Here is a 26,587-nt window from a genome sequence, read left to right as displayed (position 1 = left end):
TGTACAGGCTTTCCTCACTCAGTGAGCGTTCTAGGAACCCCTCTCTATCAGTGCACCAGCTGGCATTTCTGCGAGAGGCTGTGTTCAGCCTCAGTGAATTTTTTAAAGACTCTCAACACATTTGCCCATTTCATGATGGGTGATTTATGAGCACACCTGCCCGCACCACGTTGAATGTTCAGCAGTTTCATCCTTCCTGTTCACCTGCTCTCACCCCTAGCAACATTTTTTGTTTCCCGGGATGAAAAAGTCCTCAAAGGGAGACGCTTTGGTGATGTGGAAGAGGTGAAACAAACAACAGCAGAAGCACTAAAAGGCATCAAAATGAATGAGTTCAAAAACTGTTTTGAGCAGTGGAAAAACATCTCGATTGGTGTATTGCATCAAATGGAGAGTACTTTGAAGGTGACTGAACTTTAAACATGTAAGAATACACAATTTTTTATAAAGAAATGCCAGTTCTTGGGGGGTTTTCCCCTGTGTATCTGCTATGTCAGTTACAGTGAAATCTTGACAAAAGCTTACCATTAGATCACAAAAAATTTACTACCCTAAATATGTACCCCTTCGATACTGTACCTTTTTGTTTCTAGCACTCCAGGCATTTTTTTTAAATATCAAAAAATATGGAGTGATTTCATGATGAATAATGAATTAAAACTTCAGCATATCACTAAACATGTGGTTTTGGTTAAAAACATCTTCCGTAAGAATTAACTGGCCTCATTTCGCTAAAAACAGCTTCTGCGTTTTTTGAAAGGAGTAGAGTTGATTTTGAGAAATTACACTGGATACAATTAATGTTTGGAAGAATGCCTTACATACATTTGAATGTGTCAATTTAAAATTTGATAATTTAAATGTTTTCATTTAAAATATATAAATAACTTAATACTCAGCTTTCATCATGTTATCATCATACTTTCTTATTTTTAAATTCCTGCATTTTATTTAAGGGTAAGCCCTCAGTTGACCTATAAAATAGTTACTCTTCAGATCTGGATTCTGTTCAGCAGTTAAAATTTTCCTTTTGTTTCACCTGACATTGGAGCATTTTCTTCATATTGCTACCTAATATTCAAGGTGTTTCCAGTTTTTCCTAATCATACTGTTGAATTTCAGTAATACTACTGTTTTGTCTTTAAATAAAAGATTTCAAAAATAAGAATGTCTGCAAGCAGTACTTCATAAAGACAGAGTAGTACAGCATTTGTTTTGTTTTAGTCAATCCTTACCTAATTTACCTTTTAGAATTAATTTGTTGAGACTACTGAGCAAAAGCTGTTTCATTGTTTTGTAATTTTTTCTCTCATTAATTGTTAACTATACTCCAAGGCAGTGATTCTATTCTCATCCTTGGCTGCCCATTACAGTAATTTGGGTAGCTTTTAAAGTAGTAACAATAATTAAAATCTTATGCCTCAGATACACTAATTTAGTTGGACTAGGGTAGGTTCCAGGGATAGGTTTCAGGGTCTTTCCAGGTAATTCAAGTGTACTGTCAGGGTTGAAAACACTGCTCTAATGTAATTTGAATTTGAAGGCTTGAGAAATTTTTGGAGTGGCCATTCTAATTACAGGAGAAAAATTAGTGATAGCCCTGAACCCAGAACAGAGAGCTCTGTTAACTATGAAAATGGGTTTCAAATACACAAACTTAACCAATAGTATGAAAGTATCATAATAGCTGCTGTTACTTATTGAGCATCTAAAGAACCTAGGCTTTTTGCATTTTTGTATTCCCTATCTGAGAGGTAGGGAATATCTTTTGTTCAAACAGTATACTGAAGCTCAGAGATTCATCCATCCTAGATGATATGCTGCTTGTAAATGGTGGAGCCAGAATTGGACTACATACACATTTGATTTTATAACTTGAGATCTTTTCCCTGTACTGTTAAAAGATAAACTGAGGCATATTAAAATTTTTAATAGTTTGAGCTGAAATCAACTCAAATCCAGCAGCATCAGATGGAAGTGATTAGGAGCATCACACCAACAGAAGTTAGGGGCAAGACTTTTATAGAGAAGAAGCAAAAGCAGAACAAGGAAATTATTTGATTGGCTATAGCTTTAAGTAGTTGCCTAATTTGGGAAATCCTAGCTGACTGTTGTCTTTAGGTTTCGATTTCTTAACTTTGAAGGCTTACATTTTGGTTTGCTTACACAGGCTGCTGATATCGTAGAACCAACCCAGTTTGATAGCCTCCTTGTTTAATTTACAGCATCATGCTGTATGAAAATTTGATATTTAGTTTGACTTAGTTTATTTCAAGATTTTCTTACTGTCATGTTTCTTTAGAGCCATGGATATCATCACCAACAAAAATGCAGGGTCCAGCAGAAGTAACACCTGCTTGAGTGTAGTTGTTAGGGTAATAATATAGCTGTAGTAATTTATTGTTTTAATTTGAACATTTCACCTAAAATGTCATATGGTGTGCTTGAATGTGGTATTGTTATGTTACAGAATTACATACTTATGACTTTGTAATTTTAAAGAAGGGGTGTTATTTGTGCTGGACCCTGTATATTAAGTGCTTAGTGTTGGAAAGTAGAGTATTTCTGACTTGGACTCAGTTTATAGATATGTGTTGGTGGTGTAATGGTGGTAGTAAAAGTTAACAAATACAACACTTTTTTTAATTCAGAAAATGAACATAAGTCACAAGTGTTATGAATTAACTTATTTTGGAATCTAGCTATGAGAAATAGCATAGGCCATTTTTTGTCTTGCTGTTAATCTGAACTGTTTTGTAGCAACACAGACTTTAGAGTAAAGTTATCAACATAAAATAAATATTTTTGGCTTTTTTCTATACATGAAAACAGCATAATATAAAATTTTATAACAAGAATTTGCTCATGGGGGGGGTGGTGAGTCATTATATTTCAACAGTAATTTATCAGGGAAATCTTTCTACAATGAAAGGAGTACATTGTCCCCCAAAATTAAGAAAATATATGAAATCAACAGAATCTAAAGTTGATATATATACAATTAAGTCTTTATTATACTTAAAATATATTTATTTAAACTGGGGAAAAAAATAGCTAACCACAAAACAAATTTATTTTAAGAATAATAAGTAAAAATCATTTATTTTTAAATGAGCAGAAAATTAGTACATACAAAAATCTTGTTACAAATAAGGTAAATTAGTTATAGAGCTGAAGTATTAATAATTAGATATTTCTGCGTACCATCTAGAAGATCCTATTAAAGTTTAGGAAAATCTGGCAATTGTAAATAATATGGAAATAGGTAAGGATTCCAAAGGGGGGGGATGTAGTTTGGGGTATCATTTTTATATTTTTCTAATGATTTCTATATATTTCCATTTAAATTGTTTGTCCTAGTACTAGAGAAGCCTAATTGAATAATGATACATAGTGCCTAGAGTTAGATTTTCTGTACAAACAAATCTTCTCCAATACATATAAAAAATATAAGCTTGATATATAAAGGTTATATAACTTGCTTCTTTGAGTTCTCCTCTAATGGTGTTTTTGCGTAAATGTTTGAGGTTCAACATTTTTGTATGCCACTGATTTACTTTAAAAGGTAAAATGATAAGGATGAAAGTCAAGGATTCGAAAGTTTTAACCTTTTTTAATCCTTTCATACTTTATGCCCTTGAGAATGCCTATTATACATAGCATGTATTTCCTTGTGTGTGAATTTGCATGATGCCACAGATGCTTATGATTACTTTATAAGGCATTGAAAAGTTAACACAGTTTGTAGTTAATTTAAATTATTTATTCACCATGAAAAACGAATGTTTGCCTACAAACACTACAAATTCATAAGTAAAATACCAACCTAGCATCACAAATTAAATCTTTTAGAATTTGACTAAATAATGTTATGCAGCTTTGAGTTACATTTTCTTTTTGTTTACCCTAGACTAGAAGTAAGCACAATCTAGTTTATAAAGTATGTCAAAGGAACTTGAAATATTTAGAAAGTTACATGATGAAAAAAATGTTGAATTCTCTTAAATGAATAATTTTCTCTATTCAGCACACATACATTGAGCAAACTTTGTGTCCAGTTCTGTGAGAATTATAACAAATAAGACATTTCCTGTTCACAGTGAAGTTATAGACTATCTATAGTACATTATTATAAGAACAGAATTCTGTGGAAAGTCCGCAACTGAGAGGAGGAGACCAAGAAAAGTTTTCCTGGAGAAGGTCACTTCTGGGCTGCCTATTCATTAAAGAATTTGTTTCTAATACTTTTAGTTAATCAGTTGGTACTTTGTGGTGTAGAGTAGTGCTTTCCATGAATGGGTTACATGTATGCTGGGACACAAGTCCTTCAGTCTTAGGACAACCAGATGGGAACCAAGTGAGCAGGGGCCCCAGTTATGAGCAGCCTCCTCCTTTCATCCCGGTTCCACATGTGATGATATGAAGAATATTGGGAAATAACGGTGTAGAGAAATGCCATTATCCACTAGAGATTACAAGGCATCACAAACTTGCTAATAAAAGATAAATCTAATAACCATATTTTAAAATGGCCTTATTTATTTATTTTCTAAATTCTGATAAATATACATAACACAAAATTCACCATTTTAACCATTTTAAGTGTACAGTTCGGTGACATTAAATATATTGATACTGTTGTGCAATGTCACCATCTATCAACAGAACTTTTTCATATTCCCAAACTGAAACTCTGTACTCATTAAACAATAACATGCGCATGCACACACAATGCTTCTCTCCCCCATCCCCTGGCAACCACCATTCTACTTTCTGTCTCTGAATCTGACTCCTCTAAATACCTCATAGAAGCGCAATCACCCACATGGTATTTATCCTTTTGTAACTGCCTTATTTCACTTAGCTTAATGTCTTCTAGATTCATCCATGTTAGAGTATGTGTCATAATTTCCTTCTTTTTTTAAGTTGCATAACATTTTATTACATGTATAATACCACATTTTGTATATCTATACATTTAAGTTGATGGCAGCTTTTGGCTATTGTGGATAATTGGTATGCAAATATCTGTTCACCTCTGCTTTCAGTTTTTTGGGGTATATACCTAGAAGTAGAATTTCTGGATCATATAATTCTATTTTTAATTTTTTAAGGAACCGCCATTCTATTTTTCATAGTGACTGTACAACTTTACATTTCAACAGCAATTCACAAGGGCAACAAGTCCTCCACGTGCTCACACTACCACTTGTTGTTTTCTCTGTTTTTGATATTAACTATCCTAATGAGTGTGAAGTGGTATCTCACTGTGATTTTGATCTACTTTCCCCTTATGGTTAGTGATGCTGAACATCTTTTCATGAGCTTATTGGTCATATGGCCTGATATTTTTTAAGATATTTGAGGGTGGGGAAACTTGTCCAAGATTAACCAAATCTTATTCAAAAGCAACTTACTTTAAGAATTAGGTCAGCCTAATCTTAAATTTTTACTGCTACAAAGAATTTTAGCAATCCTCAATTTTTAATCTGAAATCCATCCATGGTTCCAGAGAGTCCATGATTAGCCTGAATTAAAGTAGAATTCCATCAGAGTCTCAAAAGTAATTTTGACCTTTAATATCTTGAGAACTATTGATGCAGACTAGAATCACCAAAATGTGAAAAAGTCACTACCTTTTGGGTAGGTGGAATTAAGAGGATTTTTAAATTTCTACTCTGTGCTTTTCTCTTATTTTCCAAAGTACCTAAAAATAACCATGCATAGTGCATGTGATTTTAATGTTATTTTAGAATTTAAAAGGTAAAATTTATCTTTAGCTCTTGGATGTACAATTAAAAAATGAGTCCAACAGCTAAGAAGAAATAAAATGGATATAGTGTGTTCTTATCATGGCCTGATTTCTCTTAGAGTACTTTCAAATCACTACAGAAACAATGGGCAGGCTCTACAGTAACCAAAAAAATGATGCTTACCGTTGAGTCCATTTCAACTGAACTAATTACAATAAAATATTTGTATTTGAGTTTTTATAATGAGCTTGTGCTATAAGGAGAATGCAAGTTCTATAGCTAGAAAAGCAATATTTATCACTGATTTTTTTTCAACTTAAATTTATTAAGGGAAATGTTTGCATTTAAGTTCTTTATAATGAGATTTTACTGGTTTTCCTGTAATATCTTTTACACAGTACATACTATGCTTACTTTTTAAAGGTATTGTGGGGGGTTTTGTTTGTTTAAGTTTATAACAATGATCACTTAATTGTAAAAGCAACTAGAAAGAACCTCATTAAGTATCTATGTTGGGTAGATGGATATATACCTGTGTTCAATTTACCATCCTAAAAAATCTGTAGGATCTTTAAGATTTTGGAAGAACTTTCTAGGACATTTTACCTATGCAAATTCATTGTCTAGTCTCCATATCTTCGATCTTTTTTGGAGGTTTAATAGTACTCCAAGGAGAGTTTAAAATCCTCTACTATTTAATATCTTTAGGCCTCTGTTTCCTTGTCTGTTGGACTGGAACTAGATAGTTCTATCCAACTTTGCATTTGTTTGATGTATGCATGTGCTTAAGTGTAATGTTTATGCTGTGAAATTTTATGTTTATTTTATAACTACATTTTTAATTTATGCCAGGTTTGGTTTTTTTTAAATCTCTGGGATTTTTTTTTCCTTTTCAGCTGTATGCAGGAGCTATTCTTGAAGTCTGTGGATGAAAATTGGGGAGGTTCCCACAAGTCCAAGGTATGTAAAATTAACTCCAGTAAATTCTCAGTTTAATATAAAATCAGCATTTCACAAGAAAAATTTGATTAAATATCCCTACAAGTAAGGAGTTTTAGTATCATACTTTATCAACAGCATATGAATTTTTTCTACATCTTTCTTCATGGTAGTGGGGTTTTATAGTTGTTGAATACTAGTTTAAACAAGCATAAGATATGAAATCTAAATTTAAATGCAGCACGTGATGAGATGGTTAAATTTTTTGAGTCTTTCCTTTAGCAAGTATAAATTTTTTAAGAACCTTTCTTATATCAGATGTAAATGTCATCCCTTTAAGTAGCATTTCATTGTGCTATATTTTAAATGTAAATTGATTTATATAAAACTCCTAAGGAACAATAGCATCAGTGAGACTAGACCTGTGCTAAATGACAAATCATCCAGAATAGAATTAATTTCATTAAACTTGAGGTATAGAAGAGAGGAAGTCATGCATGTTGTATGTCTTTACAGGAATTTTTAAAGAGAATCGTGTGAAAGGATAATTGTAAAAAAGTATTTATTCTTTTGGTTGATATCAAACAGTAATGGAGTTTTGCAGTTCCAAAAATACTTGAGCTAAAGCTTTTTTCTATTTTGTCCTTGTATTTCACTTGAAAGTCAGTTTTATGAAATAGAACTTGTCTGAAGGTGTCAACCAATGGGTGTTGGTACCAATGCAATGCCAACAGGAATCCCCAGTTTACAGTGCGGTGAAGGAAATTTTATTCAATTCAATTGTGATACAAGCAACTCAGTTGTGATACAGCAGGGCTGTGGAACAGCTCAGCTATGGAGCGGCTCAGTGGTGTTACCTCTCACTTACGAAGCAGCACACTATGGAGAAGCATGGCTGTGAGGCAGCCCGCTCAGGCTAGACCGCTCTGCTCTGCTCTGCTGTGCTCTGCGCTGGTCCAACAAAATGTCTTCATTGTTTTAGTTCCAGGCAAGGAAACAGTGTTCGTTCTCCAAGCCAGCGGGGAGCTGACTTATATAGAGAGGAGTGCTTGCCCCTGGTGCCTGATTGGTCCATCCTCATAATCAAGAATTCGCAATCCTCACAGTTTGATTAGTCCAAAGGGCACTGTCCTGATTGGTCCAAATGGAGCCACTCTGATTAGTCAGTGAATATCTGATGGAGATATAGCTGTACAACTCCTGTTGGACAAGGAAAGTCTCAGTTGTATTGGTTAAAATATGATTTTAAAAACTGCTCTGTAAGAGTTGTTGGCTCAGTTGACAGGAACACAATGTGTACAGGCAGGCAGTTCAGGGCTGACTTCTCCCTTAAGCATGGTTTGCATGAGAGGCTTGTTTAGAAATGGCTGCTAGGTTCTGTTTCTAAATTTTAATCCTGTTAGCCACCAGGTAGGTATCCTGTCTCAGGGTCAACGAAGGTAGTGAAGCTCTTTTTTTTTCCCTTTAACTGAAATACATAAGTGCACCATTTGCTGGCTTTCCCATGATTTCTTGCCTTGTTTACTTAATGGCAAGAGAATTATTTGGATGTAGTATTTTATAAAATTGCCTGTATTAGCCTCTGCCCATATTTATTGCTGACCTAGAATTGTTTATAATAAAATATTGCCTATTTTGGCACAGAAATGAAATAGAATAATTTGACTTGGGAGATTTAATATGAGACCCAAAGCAGATACACATCTAATTAAAAACACTTCTTTGTTAGAATAAGCACCAATTTTGATGTAGCACAGGATATAACATCTATATTTTCTTAAGGAAAAATATCGTTCCTCTGTACTTTTTTCCTCAAATTCAGATATTTACCATAGTTGTTTTATGTAAGTATTCTGAATGATAATGTGATCACTCTTATTTCTAGAAACTATGGCAGTTGATGTTTAATTATATTAAACATTCATATTTACTAACTTGTTTTATTAATAATCTTTTGTGACTTAGCTTTTCAAGAGATCAAGAGTAGCTTTTACACTGCAATTATCCCATTCGTGATATCAGGTTTTATTATGTCCATGGTAATAATTTATACAGCTTGTAGTTTAGTTTTTGAAAGTTTGAGTATAGTTTCTCAATCTTTGTAGTTGAACTTAATTATATATATTTCTTATGTATAGTTAAATTATCAAACCTTTGAGTACACATAGTCACACTGTCTTTTCCTTTTGAAAACAACTGGATTTTAATTTTTTGTGTAAATATTTAACAAGTACAAGCTTACTTAAAATGAAAATGATTGTTTACATAATGCATAACCATATTTAATATAATTATGTATAATGCCAATATTTTCTTAATCTTTGAAAAGCTGCTATTTTTTTTAAAGATTTTTTTTGTTTTACTTTTTAGAGAGAGGAGAAGGGAGGGACAGAGGGAGAGAAACATCAATGTACAAGAGACACATCAGTCATTTGCCTCTTAATACCCCCAACTGGGAAGCTGGCCCACAGTCCAGGCACGTGCCCTGGCTGGGAATCAAAACTGGCCTTTCAGTTCGTAGGCTGGCATTCAATCCATTGAGCCACTCCAGCCAGGGCTGTATACTTTTAGGGAATGTATAATATAACATTCCCACTTTGAGACTCACTATCTTAAAGATATCCTGAAATAGGGAGTGAAGGAAAATTGCCAGTTTTTGCAATGATTACAAATAACAAACTATTCAATAATTTTTATGTAGTCATTGTTTCATATTCTTTGTTAACCACATCAGATAGCTTCTGGAATTAGAATGATAATTTTCATTACACTTTAACTTAAGATACATTGTAGTTATTTCACATTTACTAAATTTAAATTAGCCACATCATAAAATAGAAGAGTAAATTAACGTGAAATATTTCGAGAAGAGAGGGGGATTTAAATTTTGAAATGTTTTATCCACATTAAACAACTGTATTTGTGGGGAACAAAAAGCCCCACATCATATTTCTTAGCCAGTTCCAGGTACTCCTCCTAAAGCAATATGTATTATATAACAATTTCTCTTAGAAGATTGGACCCAGTGTTATGTCACTTGGGATATCAAAAGTAATAATGTAAATAAGTATATTTTCCTTCTCAAGCAGCATGAGTTTTACCATGTTAAAGATATGTCTGTCTCTAAAACAATGTGAATTTTCCCTAATTGTTTAGGTCATAGCAAACTTTTTCTGTAAAAAGCGAGATAGTAAACATTTTCAGTTTTGCAAGCAACTAGGATTAGTAAATTTTTATCTGGTTTACCTGTCTCTGTTTCCTTTTATTAATTCCATTGCCTCTTCTATATAAAAAGACCTTTTCCATAAGGCAGATTTGATTATGTAGCCTCTTGCTTAAAATCTTTATAGTGTCCCATCACATTCAGAATAAATATCAAACTCAGTAGCATCATACATGAGGCCCATCACAACATGGTTTATTTTTCTTAGGTCACGTCACTAGTTCATGTGCAGAACTATTTGCAGTTCTTTCATTTGCTGTGCAAAAACTTTTTAGTTTGAGGTACTCCCATTTATTTATTTTTCTCTTTTGTTTCCCTTGCCTGAGGAGATATGTCCCATAAAATATTGCTGCAAGCAATGTCCAAGATTTTGCTGCCTATGTTTTCTTCTACGATTTTTATGGTTTCAGGTCAAACACTTAAGTCTTTAATCCATTAGGAATTTATTTTTGTGTGTAGCATAAGAAGGTGGTCTAGTGTCATTTTTCTGCACATTATCTCTGTCCAATTTTCCCAACACCATTTATTGAATAAACTATCTTTAGCCCATTGTATGTGCTTGCTTCCTCTGTTGAATATTAATTGACTATAAAGGTGTGGGTTTATTTCTGGGCTCTGTTCTGCTCCATTGATCTGTATGTCTCATTTTATGCCAGCACCATGCTGTTTTGATTACTGTGGTCTTACAATGTAGTATGATACTAGGTAGCATGATTCCTCTAACTTTGTTCTTTCTCAGTATCGCTATTGCTATGTGGGGGCTTTTTTTGGTTCCATATAAATTTTTGAAATATTCTAGTTCGATAGAAATATATCATTGGAATCTTGATAGGAATTGCATTGAATCTGTGGATTGCTTTGGTTAGTATAGATTTTAATGATGTTAATTCTTCCTATCTGTGAACACAGTATGTGCTTCCACTCATTTGTACCTTCTTCAGTTACTTTCTTCATTGTCTTCTAATTTTTCCAAGTATAGGACTTTTACATCCTTGATGAGGTTTATTCCTAGGTATTTTATTCTTTTTGAAGCAATTGTGAATGGGATTATTTTCTTAATTTCCCTTTCTGTTAGTTCATTATTGGCATATAAAAATGCAACTGATTTCTAGATATTAATTTTGTATCCTGCCACTTTACTGAGTTCATTTATCAGTTCTAGTAGTTTTTTAGTTGAGTCTTTAGGGTTCTCTATGTACAGTATCATCAGCAAATAAAAAGTTTTACCTTTTCCTTTCCAGTTTGGATGCCTTTTATTTTCTTCTTCTTGTCTGATTGCTGTGGCTGGGACTTCAGTACTGTGTTGAATAAGAGAGGTGAAAGAGGACATCCCTGTCTCGTTCCCCAACCTTAAAGGGCACGCTTGTAGTTTTTGCCTGTTGAGTATGATGCTCACAGTGGGTTTGTCATATACGGCCTTTATTATGTTTAGGAATGTTCCCTCTTCCCACTTTGCTGAGAATTTTTATCATAAATGGGTACTGGATATTACCAAATGCTTTCTCTTCATCTATTGATACAATCATGTGGTTTTTATCCTTCATTTTGTTTATGTGGTGAGTCACATTTATTGATTTGCGAATATTATACCAACCTTGCATTCCGGATAAATCCAACTTGATCATGGTGTATGATCTTTTTGATGCACTGCTATATTGGGTTTGCTAATATTTTGTTGAGGATTTTAGCATGTATGTTCATCAGGGATATTGACCTATAATTTTATTTCTTTATAGTATCTCTATCTGGTTTTGGATAATGCTGGCCTCATAAAATGAGTTTGGGAGCCTTCCCTCCTCTTGAATTTATGAAATAGTTTGAGAAGGAAAGGTGTTAGTTTTTCTCAAAAGTTTAGTAAAATTCACCTGTGAAGTCACCTGGTCCAGAACTTTTTGTTTTGCTGGGAGTGGTTTTGATTAGTGCTTCTTTCACTAGGGCAGTCTGTCCATTCCAATTCTCTGATTCTTCCTGATTTAGTTTTGGAAAACTGTATGTTTCTGGGAATTTATCCATATTGTCCAGCTGTCCCATTTTTTTTTTTTTTTTTTTTGGCATATAGTTGTTGATAATATTTTCTACAATCCTCTCTATTTTGGGGGATATCAGTTGTTATTTCTCCTCTTTCATTTCTGATTTTATTTATTTGGATGTTCTCTCTTTTTTCATTGAGGAGTCTGGTTAAAGATTTGTCAATCTTTATCTTTTCAAAGAATCAGCTTTTGGATTCATTGATCTTTTATACTGTTCTTTCTTTAGACTCTATTTCATTTATTTCTGCTCTGATCTTTATTATTTCTTTCCTTCTACTCACTTTGGTCTTTGTTGCTCTTTTTAAAGTTCCTTGAATTGTAAAGTTAGATTGTTTCTTTGAACTTTTTCATGATTTTTGAGATAGTTCCGTAATGTCATGAATTTCCCTCTTAGGATTGCTTTCCCAGTGTCCCACAGATTTTGGATTGTTGTCTCCTCATTTTCATTTGTTTCAAGGTATCTTTTGATTTCTTCCTTGATCTCATTGTTGACCCATGCATTGTTTAATAATATGTTATTTAGCTTTCTTTTCTTTGTGTGTTTTCCAGTGTTGTTCTTGTGAGTGATGTTGTGTTTCATAACCTTGTGGTCAGAGAAGATGTTTAATACGATTTCAGTCTTCTTAAATTTATTGAGACTTGTTTTGTGTCCTAACATGTGATCTATCCTAGAAAACATTTCATGTTCACTTGAAAAGTATGTATAGTCTGCTGTTTTCAGGTGAAATGCTCTGAAAATATCAACTAAATCCATCTGACCCAGTGTGTCATTTGTGTCATTTAGCGCTGCTGTCTCCTTGTTGATTTTCTGCCTGGAAGATATATCCATTGAAGTCAATGGGGTGTTAAAATCCCCATTATGTATTTCTGTCAGTCTCTCCCTTTATATCATCATGATTTGCTTTACATATTTAGGTGCTCCTGTGTTGAGTGTGTAAATGTTTACTAGGACTATATCCTCTTGTCAGTTTGTTCTCTTTATCATTAAGTAGTGCCCTTCTTTGTCTCTTACTATAGCCTTGGTTTAAAAGTCTATTTTGTTGGATATAACTACTGCTACCCCAGCTTTTTATCCTTTCCATATGCATGAAATATCTTTCTCCATCCCTTTACTTTTTGTCTGTGTGTATCTTTTGATCTGAGATGTGTCTCTTGGTATGCATATATGGTGGTGTTTTCTTATCTGTTCAGCTACCCTGTGTCTTTTGGTTGGAGCATTTAAGCTATTTACCCATAAGATGATTATTGATAGACACATATGTAGTACCATTTATTGTTAGACTGTTTCCTCTTTTTTTTTTCTTTCTCTCTTTCTCTCTTTCTTCTTCTTATAGCAAGCCCTTTAACATTTGTTACAGTGACTCTGTGTTAACAAACTCCTTAAACTTTTTCTTGCCTGGAAAGAGCCTTATTTTTCCTTCAATTTTAAATGATAACCTTGGTGGGTAAAATAGTCTTGGTTGTAGGTCCTTGCTTTTTATCACCTTGAATATTTCACACCACTCCCTTCTGGCCTGAAATGTTCTTGTTGAGAAATCAGATGACAATCTAATTGGTGCTCCCTTGTAGGTAACTATCTGCATTTTCTCTTACAGCTTTTAGGATTCTCTCCTTGTCTTTAAACCTTGGCATTGTAATTATGCTGTGTCTTGGTGTAGGCCTTTGGATCCACTTGTTTGGGACTCCCTGAGCTTTATGGACTTGTGTATCTTTTTCCTTCACTAGATTTGGGACGTTTTCTGTCATTATATCTTCAAATAGGTTCCCAGTCCCATGTTCGCTCTGTCCTCTTTTTGGTATTTCCATGATGCAGATATCGTGACACTTCATGTTGTCCAAAATATTTTTTAAGCTCTCCTCATTTTATAAATTCTTCTTTCTTTTTTCTGCTCTGTCTGATTGTTTTTTCCTACCTTGTCTTCTAAACCACTGATTCAATCCTCTCCTTTGTCTAAGTTACTCTTTATTTCTTCCAGTGTATTATTTATTTCAGATTTAGCGTTTGTTATTTCTGACTGGTCTTTTTTTATGGTTTCTATGTTTTTTTCATGCTGTTGAATATCCTTACAATCATTACTCTAAACTCTCTATTTGAAAAATGGCTTACCTCCATTTCATCTACCTCTTATTCTGGAGAATTCTGTTTTTTCACATGTGGTCTGTTTCCTTATCTTCCCATTTCTTCTACTTCTTTGTATTTGTTTCTGTGTATTAGATCTGCAAAGATTCTGATGTATACCTTTCTCAGATGCTGGTTGTGACTGGCCCTGGTCAACCTGTTTGGAGCCATCAGCAATCCACAGCATGTGGCTTCTTCCCCTGGGCCTGGATGTGTACAGATAAAACCAGACTGCACACCAAGCCCAGCTTTTATCAGCACAGGACCCTCGGGAGAGTCAGCTGAAGTCTAGTAGAGCTCCCAGAGATCCACCTTAGTTGTTAAACTAATTAGTGATATAGCCTCAAGCTGTAATCATCCTCGGCTTTAGCTCCACAGGGTGGGGGCAGAGTAACTCCTGGAGGCAGGGCTATTGCTTCCCCTCAGACCGATGCCATTGAGAGAGGAGTGTTCTGCCTGTGAAAGATGGCCCCTGCGGTATGGGGAATGATTTAGCACAGGGATCCTGGTGGCTGTTCCTTCAGTTCTCTCTGCAGAGCATCTCTAATCCACTCTGCCCTCCCTCTGCTGGAGTCCAGGGTAAGTGGCCGCAAAAAAAATTTTATTCATTGACACTTTAAGAGGCTCTGATTCTCCTGCCATCTCTCCCTGCCAGACAGAAACCCTGCTGCTCTCACAGCTGGATGTTATCTGGGTTCCATTCCAGCTCTGGTGCAGTACACTGAGGAGTTCAACTTGGGGTTTACACCTCACACTTCTTAGAGAATCCCCTGGCCACTGAAATATCCCTTCAGATCTTTAGCTACCGTCCATGGGAACCCAGCCAGCCCTCTTGCACCTCCTCCACACTCTCTACCAGTCTAGTTGTGGTGAAGTGGTTTTTTTGTCTGTCCTTGGTCATACGGCCTCTCTCCATCTAGTGTTCAGTTGATTATTCAGGATGATTTCTCTACAATTTAGCTGTAATTCCAGCATGGTCCTGGGAGGAGGTTAGTGTAGCTTCCACTTACTTCTCCACCATCTAGTACCTGAAAAGCGCCCTTTCTTTACATGGTTCTGTACCCTTGATAAATTTATAGTCTTCAGACATTTATTTCCTAGCTTTATTATTCTGAGAAGTCGTAATCCTTTTAGTTTGCCTTCTTTTAATTATTGTACCTCCAGTGCCCCAGATTCACTTATTTAAATTGCCCTTCTCTGAATGATTTTAAGTTCTTTTACATTGTCTTGTTGGTAGGACCCAGCAGACACATAATTTTGTACTCCAGATGGTTTGTATATAATAATAAATTTTCCTATTTTAGAAACACTCTTAAATTCCCAGTAGTTTTTATTGAGCACAGTTGAGAATTCAGTTCTATTGTTGTTTGTTTTTGTTGTTCTCTTTTTATTGTTGTTTCTGGGTATGGTATGACATTTTTATTTAGAAATGTTCTGATTCAAGTATATTTACTTTTAATCAACAGGAAAACATCTAATTATCATCCCATGTAATTTTACGGCAGTTCACAAGTCTTAATCATACCTGCCATAAGCCCTTATAATCAAACTAAATCTTAAAACCATAGAGTACATTGTAGGACTGTTTATAATGTGATCAAAGGTATATTATTAAAATCTAGGTGAGTATATTTTGTCTCTTTTTATATACATTTTCACTTCTTTCTAATTTTGAAAATAACAATTCAAACATTTTTCTTTAATCTCAAGACTTATCATTTCTATTACCCCTTCACACTCACTTTTATGTTCTTTTTGGAGCACAGAAGAGGATAGATTTGTTTAACTACTCTTTATAAGTTAACTCTGAAGAGTCTCTGGATTATAAGAGGAGTCACACAACTTTCCAAGCAGTGTGAACAGCAAAACAACTTCTCCAAGGGAGTTGCACAAATGAGTGCTGATAAGAATCCTAAGAGAAGTACTGAAACATTTAACCTGTTTTCTCATCACTTCTGTGTTTCATTGCTTTGAAGTGTCTACACAACTTCCTTTCTAACTGACAAATAATTAAATTGGTGTTAAGAACATTTTCTAGAAATAGAGGGACTGGATTAGGAATCTCCAAACTGATGATATTGTGCTATTTTTAAATGGTAGAAAGTAAACTAGAAAATAATTTACATAAGGGTTTTGCAGGCCCCTTATATTCTCATATAGCCTGTCCTAGTGCCATGTATATATAATAAGTACTCACATAATTTACTGTCTATAAAATGTGGTTTGCTACTACAGAGCATTTAGCAGATAGTCTCCTCATTAAAAATTAGGAGGTTTAGGGATCTGTGCTTAGCAGAGATTAGACAAAAGAGGTGATGAAAATAGGCATTGGTGACTCACCTTAATATTTCTTTTAAATTCATTCACTCATTCCAGCCTGTTAAAAATCTGTTCAATGAATGAAAGTTATTAAATTTGCTAGGTTCTGCTGTTGATGGATACAGCAGATAAGAGAATAGTCCTTCCTTTTCCCCAGAGAGGTTATTTATGTAGTAAAGAACATACCTCATGTTTAATCGTGTTTTGCACAGGTGTGTATATAGTCAAAGGGAAGGTTAAAAATGCAACAGTGTATGATAAGATCATTTTTGTTTGGAGATTCAGGAGCCTGCAGAGTATTTGGACAAATCTTAAAGGATAAAATTAATGGAGAAGATATTCTAATAAGCCAGAATAACATAATCAGTTTTATTTTGAACTAAATTTTGTAGAGGAAATTTTGATGGGCTATATAACTCTCTTCCCACAAGTCCTCAAAACCTTAAAAGAAAAAGAAAAAACATTTACTAATCTTTGTGTTGTTGTTCTAAATGCAAGTATATGAAGACCTTCATAATGGATGATGTCTATAGTGCATTTGCTAATTAATTCTAAGTTTAAAAAATAAGTTCTGAAAAGCACAAGTGATATAAGTGGTAACATAGAACTGGGATTAAGAACAATCAAATATCTAAATAAAACATTTCACTTGTTTTTATTTTGGGATGATGTATTCTGAATTTTTTAACTTGAACTATTAGATATGATCATTACTAAAAAATTTGTAAAGTATAGATCAACAACCACCCCAAAAAGGAAAACTGTCCATTTAAAACATCCCCAAACTGCCCTGGCTGGTGTGGCTCAGTGGATTGAAGGCTGACCTGCAAACCACGGGGTTGCTGGTTCGATTCCCAGTGCAGGGCACATCCCAAGGTTGCAGGCCAGGTCCCCAGTAGGGGACATGTGAGATGCAACCACATGTTGATGTTTCTCTCCCTCTCTTTTTCCCAACCCTTCTCTAAAAATAAATAAATAAAGTCTTTTTTTTAAATCCCCAAACCCTATGCTCCAGATATAACCCCCATTAAAATAATAAGTTAACATTTTTTATGATACAATTGTTTTTTTATTTTTTAATATAAATTTTTATTTTTACACCATGTTTATTCTATTATAGTTATCTCTATTACATTTGTCTCAATTTTTCTCCTTTTGCCCTCCTCCACGTGTCCCACCCTGCCCCCCACTCCCACAGTCAATTCCCACTCTGTTGTCCATGTCCATGGGTCATTCATACATGTTCTTTGTCTAGTCCCTTCTTCTTTCCACCATTGCCCTTCTTCCCCATCCCCTCTTGTCACTTTTAGTCTGCTCCATGTCTCCATGCATGTGCTTCATTTTATTCGTTAGTTTATTTTGCTGAATATAGTTCACTTATAGGTGAGATCATTATAGTATTTGTCTTTCACCAACTGGCTTATTTCACTTAGCATAATATTCTCCAGTTCCATCCGTGTTGTCTCAAAGACAGGAGTTCCTTCTTTCCTTTTTGCTTAAATGCAGATTGATTTTATTTATTTTTTTTAATGTCAGAATCCATTATAAAATATTAAAAATTTTAAGTCCATTACAGTCTCAGCAATGAAAACAACATGACACCAGCACAGAAATAATCAAGTAGATCAATGAAATAAAAAAAAAATGAGCATTCTAGAAACAAATGTTTGTATCTGTCTAACAATATATGATTAAATTGATATTTCAAATGAATGGGGAAAATAAGACTCATTCAACAAATAAGGTGCATGAACCACTATTACTTGAAACAAAACAAATATACAGCCCTATTTCACATATTATACAAACAATATTCAGGTGAGTTAAAAATCAATATGTAAAATCTAAGGAGTTTTAAGAGAAAATACAAAATAGTATTTTTCTTACCCTGAAGTAAAATATTCAAACCCAGAAGCTATAAAATATTGACAGTATGACCATATTAAACCTTTAAGACTGTACAGTAATATACATACAAAAAAAGTTAAAGGACAAGTAACAGAATGGAAAATTTTTTGCAACACATTTAAAAAAGAGTTAATAGTTTCTTGGTTTTTTAATTTTTTTAGGTAAAAAATTCTACAAACATTTAATCAAAAAATGGGTAAAGAATACCAAAGGTCATTTAAAGGTTTTTAAAAATAATAGAAATGGGCAAGAAATATACAAAAACAGGTTTAGTTTCAATAAATAATAAAGGAACAATTAAAATAACACATCATTGTCACAGATTAATAAGTATTAAAAATATTGGCAATATCAAGTATTGGTGACTGTGAAAGGAACTGGGTATTCATACTGTTTTTTTTCATCTTCTTAAAGCAGTCCCTTTAGCATATCTTGCAATGTTGGTTAGGTGGAGGTATATTCTTTTAGGCTTCTTTTGTCTGGGAAACTCCTTATTTCACCTTCCATTTTAATTGAGATACTTGCTGGGTAGAGCATTCTTGGTTGCAGGCCTTTATTTTTTATTACTTGGAATATTTCTTGCCATTTGCCCATCTAGTTTTTAGTGTTTCTGGTGAGAAGTCATTCCAGGGCTCCCTTATATGTTACTACCCCTTTCTCCTCTGTTGCCTTTAAGATTCTCTGTTAATCTTTGATATTTGCCATTTTAATAATGATGTGTCTTGGAGGGGGCCTCATTGGGTTCCTCTTGAATGGGACCCTCTGTGCTTCCTGCACTTGTGTGACTTTTTCTCTCCTCCAATTAGGGAAGTCTTCCGTCATTACTTTTTCAAACAGGTTCTCTATACCTTGCTCCTCTTCTCCTTCTGGTATCCCTATCATATGGATATTATTCTGTTTCAGGGTGTCCTGCATTTCCCTAAATGCTTCTTCATTCTTTTTGAGTCTTTTTGCATTTTCTTGCTCTTTCTGGGACCTTTTTTCTACTTTGTCCTCCAGCTCACTGATTCATTCCTCTGCTTCATCTAGCCTGCTTTTGATTCCTTCAACTGTGTTCTTCAATTCAGAAATTGTATTCTTCATTTCCTCTTGCCTCTTATTGATAGTTTCTATGTCCTTTTTCATGTTGACATATTTTGCAGTAAGTTCCTCATAGTTTCCCTGTAGTTTTTTGTGATTTTCTCTGAGCTCACTAAGCTTTCTTAGAACCATTGTTTTGAACTCATTATATGATAGTTTACTTGCGTCTATTTCATTTAGTTCTCTTTGTGAGGATTCCTCTTTTCTCTTCGATTGGGTGGTGTTTCTTTGTCTTCCCATTATTTGTGAGACTCTTCTCTTTTGCTTCTGCTTCTTAAATTGATCTGTCTTGATTTCCTGATTTTGTGGTGTGAACTTCTATGGTAGACTTCTGTTTTTTCTTTCTGTATATGCCTCTGATGATGTCAGATGTTGACCCTGTCTGACTGTAGACAATCTGTTCGAGACTTCCAGGAATCATCTATCTGTGGCTATCTCCTTCAGTTGTTAATCTAGTCTGTCTGCACTCAGCAGGCTGGCTTAGACACCTCAGGGCAGGGCAGAGTCCCTCCAATAGTTATCATTTCTGTTGTTTATCATGCTAAGTATTATATTTGTTTTTTTTAAAGATTTTGTTTAGTGCTTCTGGGCTGTTTTCCTTTGTAAATATATATTTATGAATAAATGTATTAACATAAAAATATAAAAGTAATCTTTATCCATCTCCTTTTTAACAACCATAGGAATCAAACTGATCTATAACCTACTTTTTATATATGTGTTTGCTTCTATATCACTAAGTATAGATTAATATAATTTTAATGAATGGATGCACCCAATAATGTGTTTCACATTAATTTAGTTAACCAATCACCTTTACACATTTAGATTATTTCCAAATTTTTAGACTTGGTTAGCAGAACCTTATATAATATATCTTTACATTATTGTGTAATTATTTCTTCAGAATAAAGAAATTCCTAGAAGGGGACTTGCAGGTTTAAAGAATGTGTACATTTTAAGACTTTTGGTTCATTTTGCTAAACACCCATCAAGTAGGATGTGTTTATTCATATTTTTCCCACAACTAAACCCCAGCAAAATTCTTCTCTCACGCTTTCAATTTTCTTTTTAATTTTTGTCACTCTCAATGAGGATAGCTCATTCTTTTATTTGACATTTATTTGATTATTAGGCTCAACATTTATTTCATATGTTTTTTGACCATTTATGTATTTGCACATGACATGTTCCTGTCCTTAGTTCATTTCTCTACCTAGAATTTATTTTTTTTCAAAAGTATGTATTGAATAATTCACACACACATACCACACATAATTAGTGTCTCCCCCCCTGCCTCCCTCTCTATGATATGATAGCTCTATCATATTAAAACAATTCTACAGATATTTGTAGCGCTCTAGATTTCCTTAACTGTTTCTTTGTTTTGTTTATTCTTGTATCAGTATCAGACTTTAAAGAGCAATTGAGCAAATTTTTCTTACATATTTTACTTTTACTAAATTGTGACTGTCCTCACACATATACTTTTCTCCTGAGCTTTACTATCACTTCGTCAAGCCCTCAGAATCCCATTGGAAATTGGGATTTTGATTAATTTAAAACAACATCTTAAAATATTTTGGTTTCTCATTGGAGGATATGTATCTTTCTTACATATATACACCTTAGTTTTTCCATATAGGATCTAATGTTTTACTATTGAGTTCATTTTTACTTTTTGTTTTGATCTTTGTATCTGGCTTGAATTTTAGAAGTGAACAATTTGAACCTTTTGCTTTTCTCTTAAGCTTTTGTCAGAAGTGATAAACCCAAGCTATTCAAAGGACTACAGATCAAGGTAAGGTGATTTTAAAGGAATGTCTTTTTTTCCAGTATTAATTAATTTATTTTTTGAAGATTGATGTCTTAAGGAATGAAGTCATGTTTATTACCACATTTACCCAGATTTAGGATTTCTTAGAGCTCTCTGGTGAAATATTAGACCCAAGTAGTGGGTCGGAAGTGTTGGGAATCTAGCCTAATTATAAACTGATTATAACAAAATTGTTAGATTTCTTAAACCAGAAAAAAATTTTAAAGTCAATTGCAGAATTCTGTCTGATAATTTATATGGACTGCTTATTTTAGCATTGATCTTATACAGTCAGTCTCTCTTGTTCATTATTTTGAACTTACCTGCTTCCCCCATGAGATTTTAAGCTCTTTTGAGAATTTGAGAATATCTCCTATGCAGTAAATATTTGTTACAGTCAATAATAAGCTTAAATCCCAAATACACTACGTTGGTGCTAACAAGTATTTTTCTCTTTAGAGATAGATTGTCATTTTTTAATGAAATTTCATTAAATTCTTTCCCAAAAGACTTTCTTTAAGATCTGTTGTGGTGTTATATCTAAAAGTTTTTTGTATTACTGTTAAGTTTAGGGAAGCTGGATTGCATTGGTTTGGATTTTTTGGTTGAGGCTGAGAAGGCTCTTCTAAGCAGATAATAATAATGACACCCCTCTTTTTTTTTTGTAGTATGTTCGTGGTTCGGACCCTGTACTAAAGCTTTTGGATGACAGTGGGAACATTGCTGAAGAACTGAGCATCCTGAAATGGAATACAGACAGCGTAGAAGAATTTCTGAGTGAAAAGTTGGAACGCATATAAATTTTGATTAAATTGTATCCTATCCTTTTGCTACCTTATCAAATGAAATGTTTCAGCACCTAGAAAATAATTTAGTTTTTCTTTCATCCTTTGATCAGTCTTTTACTGAGGCATTTAACATCTAATTAAAAGTTAAAGTAGCAGCACAGCCCATGATATCTAAGGACTTGGAGAGTTTAACAAACCTCATTTTTTATAAATTTCTATCCCCCTACAATTGTTGATACCACTAACAAAGTGCTTTGTAATAAGACTTGTGGTTAATTATGCAAATGATAGTTTGTGATAATTGGTCCAGTTTTATGAACAACAGATTTTTAAATTAGGGAGGTTAAAAAGAGAGATAATTACTACTATGCTTCATGTGCTGTGTGCTCTTTGAAAGTAATTACAGTAAACTGCAGAGCAAATAAGATATACCAGAGCCTCAACTGATTGCTTGATCCTCATATTCTCTCATATTTTTGTATTACCCAGCTTTCCTTTTAATAGAAATGCTCTAATACACCATAATGAATGAACAGCATAAACATTTTATGGCTTTGTTATTGTGAAATAGATTAAGATCTACTGTAAGAATGAAATATTCACTGATTTGCATTAATGAAGACTACACAGAAAACCATTTTGAGGATTTGTGTGGATCTGATACTTAGCAAATTCTTGTGCTTTACATTCTTACAGAAAAGCCAATTTAAAAGTGATCATTTGTAAGACCAAAACATAAATAAAGTTTCAAAAATCTAAATTTGAAATTCTTCTATTTGTCCTTTCATGTTTAAAAAATGACACATCTCAGTACACTCTTATTTTCTTGTCATATAAGCCTTTATTTGCCCTAGGCAAAATGTTAACTGGCTGCACTGTTGAAAACATAACTTCTTATTCTGGGTAATAGTACTTTATATTTTTCTAGCCATTTTTTTATTTGTCAAAGTGGCTTTATTTATAAACACATTTTTATTGTTATCCTACATAAAGAATATCTCGAATTATAGAATTTTTATGAGCTATTTAAAAATATAGAATGTTTAGGAGTTACTAAAAATCAAAGGTTTTCAGGAGTATTTGATATCTTTCTCCCTGGCATATATCATCAGTTTGGCTCAAAGAAATGCCTATAAAAAATTTTTTAATGATTATTTTTCTTTGCGTAACCGTCTATCTGGTGAAAGTAACTTTACTTCATAAAAGGTAATTCACTAAGAACAACATTCATCCAGTGACTTTAGGTCATTTGAACTTATTACTAAAAAATTGGGCAAAAATCCTGTATGTCAACTTAATGTCAGGATAAATTCTTATAATCTGGAAACTTTCTTAATTTTTTATTTTGAATTAAACCATCTTAATGACGGATATTTGGAAGTCTTTAAATACAACTCTACCCAAAAACATTTATAAAATGTTTATTTTTAATAGAGATTAGTTATTAGTCTTTGCTAGCATTTTGTATCACATTATATTTAAAATTATCAAGTATATTTTTAAAGAGAGTAAGAGAATGAATAGGCCCTGGGCAATACAGTTAGTCAAAATACTATGGGATGTCCTTGGCAAACAGATTATGATCTACTTTTGATCCTCTAGATTAATGGAGAGGGCCATCATTTTGATAGCACAAGGCTCTGGATAAATTGGCACTAATCTCTGATGGCAATTATTACTTCAGAATAGGAGGGAAGTGAAGCCAATCATGGACAGTGGAAAAATACCGAGAGGAGTTGCTACCACATACAGAACAATCGTCAGATTGAATGGATAAGATTTCAAAACTTACGGGATTGGCATAGAAAGCTAATTGGACTGGTCTCTAGGCCGGAAGAGCTTGTTAAATGAGTATCTGGCATTGGGATTTTTTTTTTTTAAGTGAAGAGAAGCTTAAAATGTCTATTATATTCAACTTATGAGAGATCAAAAGAGACTAAAGAACCCCACAGTATCTTACAGCTCGAAATTCTTGATGAATAAATGTGTATCTGCCAAGCTTCACTATTGTAATTGGGAGGTTCAAGTTAATCAGCCAATTCCATCTCTTTCACCAATTTCAATCAAAGAACAGCTAAAAGCTCTTTAAAGAAACAAAGAAATCTTGGTTACCAAGAAAGGGGTATAAATACCAATCCAAAAAGTACCATTTTGTAGTCAAATTCTGACATTTGATTATGCTTATTCAAGTTCATAAATGTGGATATGTAATAGTCGCTTGATATTTATAAATTTGCTCCCCCTGTCAAAATTGTTACTTATAACCTAAAACAGCTCATTTATCTCTAAATTTCTGAATTTGGCAAAAGCCTCTTATAAGAAACTATGAGCAAGAACTGACATTTCCTGTTATAAGAGGATTTGAGATTTGAAAGCTAGGCTAAAATTAATAAAGTGCAGAAAATACTCTTGAAAGCAAATACTGCAGAACTTTGGAAGTTAAAACTGGCAGTAGCTAGTATGTGTAAGCATGTCTACAAACACATGGGAAGTAGGAGTACAGGTTCCAGATACAAGCACAATCACTTATTTCTTTTACCTGAAAATAAAGTACCTTTTAATTAAATTCTGTGGTGGCAGAGGACTTTCCTGGGAGGAGAAAGCCTGCATTTGTGTTTAAAAATTCAAAACAGACTTTTGCTGATTAAATATAAATATTTTACCTTCAAAGTAACCCTTGACCGAAGAATCAGCAGTATGAAATATAGTTATTTAAAAATATTGAGGTAATTAAACTAAGAGTTACTGTGTAAAACCTCTAAAACGTCCCTTTGCCATTCTTTCCTGTTAACCACTCGTGAAATATAAGAATAGCATTTTGTCTATTCAGCATTATGACAAGTTGAGAACTTGAAATTCAAAACTTTAAAACAAAAAACTTTTTGGTAGAAAAATCTAAACTACAGCTGATCCTTATTGGTGAATTCCATTAGTTACATATTCACCTACTGAACCATTAAAATTTAATTGCAACCCCACAATTACAATACCCGAGGCACTTTTGAGGTCATTAGCAGGTGGGGTGTATGCAGAACAGTGAAAAATTTGTCACCCAGTGCATGCATTTCCAGCCAAGTCCAAATAAGATGACACCGCCTACTTTCAGCTCTCATGCTATAATAAATATTCTTTTCACAGTCTACTTTGTGCCACTTTTTGGCATTTTTGTGCTTTTTCTTGGTTATCTAGCTGTTTAAAATGGTCCCCGAGCATAGTGCTGAAATGCTGTCTGTATTCCTTAAGCCCAAGAAGGCTGTGACGTGCCTTGTGCAAAAATACATATTTTAGATAAGTTTTGTTCAGGCATGAGTTACCGTGCTATCAGCCATGAGTTGAATGTTAATAAATCAATCTATTTTAAATAAGTTATCTTTAAATGGAAACACATAAAACAAGGGTATGGATGGATAGGTTGACAATACTGTTGTGACCCGAAACTTCCAGGAACCTAACCTTGTACATCCCCTAAGAGCAAAAGCTCAGTATTTGTTAATACAGTGTTTGTAGCAACTTTATAGAACATAATTAACTACCGTGAGTACTGGGAATTTCAAAACACTTTTCATGGAGATATAATTTACATTTAAAATTCACTCAACAATTCAGTGGCTTTTTAGTATGTTCAGAATTGTGTTACCAAAATCAATCTAAATTTAGAGCATTTTCATAAGCCCAAAAAGAAATCCTATACCCACCAGCAGTCACTCCCACACTTCCTCCTCCCACCCTTAGACAACCACTGATCTGCTTTCTGTATGGATTTGACTATTCTGGACATTTCATCTAAGTGGAATCATGTAATATGTGGCCTTTTGTGTCTGGCTTCTTTTACTTTGCATGTTTTCAAGGTTCATCCATATTACAGTATGTATCAGTACTTTGTTCCTTTTTGTGGCTGAATAATCCTCCTTTATGAATATACCACATTTTATGCATTATTTGGTAGACATTTGGGTTGTTTCCATTTTTATTATGAATAATACGAATAACACATTCATGTACAAGTTTTTGTGTGGAAATGTTTTAATTTCTCTTATATATTGATGATAATAATGAGACTTCCAGTCAAGATAGAGACATAGCAGACATGCTTCACCTTCTTGCACCTGTAATTGTGATCGAATTATAATTAAACCTCAAAATAAATAATACCAGGAACTTCCAGAAAATCAAACTATATGGAAGTCAGATAACCAAGGGTTTAAAGAAGCCTCATTCATCCAGACAGGTAAGAGGGACAATGATGCAACTGGACAGAGAGGCGAAGAGACGCAGTGTGGCACAGGGAGGTGGTGGCAGCAGAACAGGTGGGCCCACATTCACATGTGGTGGATAAAAATTGGGAAAGATACTTTGGGAGCAAGCAACCCCAGCCCAAGCTAGACCACACAGCTCAGAGTTCCAGCACTGGGAATATAAATCCCCATAACTTATGGCTGTGAAAACTAGTGGGGGTTCAGGTGGTGGAAGAAACTGCCAGGGTTTTAGGAGATTCCAATTAAAGGGCACACACAGTTGTATAATGTAGGCAAACCCACCCATTCTGGGATTCAGCACCAGGGCAAAAGCTGGAATGGCACCAGTAGCATACTGGGAGTGGGTGAAGTGACTG

At 33.9% G+C, this 26,587-nt stretch overlaps 1 protein-coding gene across 1 annotated transcript in view; it reads left to right on the top strand.

The window, feature by feature from the left end:
* The window catches only part of SELENOF (selenoprotein F), a 49,368-nt gene extending 26,770 nt beyond the window's left edge, over window positions 1-22,598 (top strand). Inside the window, exons 3-5 of the mRNA XM_054566930.1 lie at window positions 6,650-6,713; window positions 21,123-21,172; window positions 21,856-22,598. Of these exons, the coding sequence (XP_054422905.1) occupies window positions 6,650-6,713; window positions 21,123-21,172; window positions 21,856-21,987 (246 nt within the window). The 3' untranslated portion in view covers window positions 21,988-22,598. The remainder of the gene's footprint in view (window positions 1-6,649; window positions 6,714-21,122; window positions 21,173-21,855) is intronic.
* The last annotated feature ends 3,989 nt before the right edge of the window (window positions 22,599-26,587 follow it).

The sequence above is a fragment of the Pteronotus mesoamericanus genome, unplaced genomic scaffold, assembly GCF_021234165.1.
Source record: "Pteronotus mesoamericanus isolate MK-2021 breed Mesoamerican mustached bat unplaced genomic scaffold, CSHL_Meso_final contig_181, whole genome shotgun sequence".
Classification (NCBI taxonomy): domain Eukaryota; kingdom Metazoa; phylum Chordata; class Mammalia; order Chiroptera; family Mormoopidae; genus Pteronotus; species Pteronotus mesoamericanus.
This window is presented reverse-complemented; position numbering and strand designations above follow the sequence as displayed.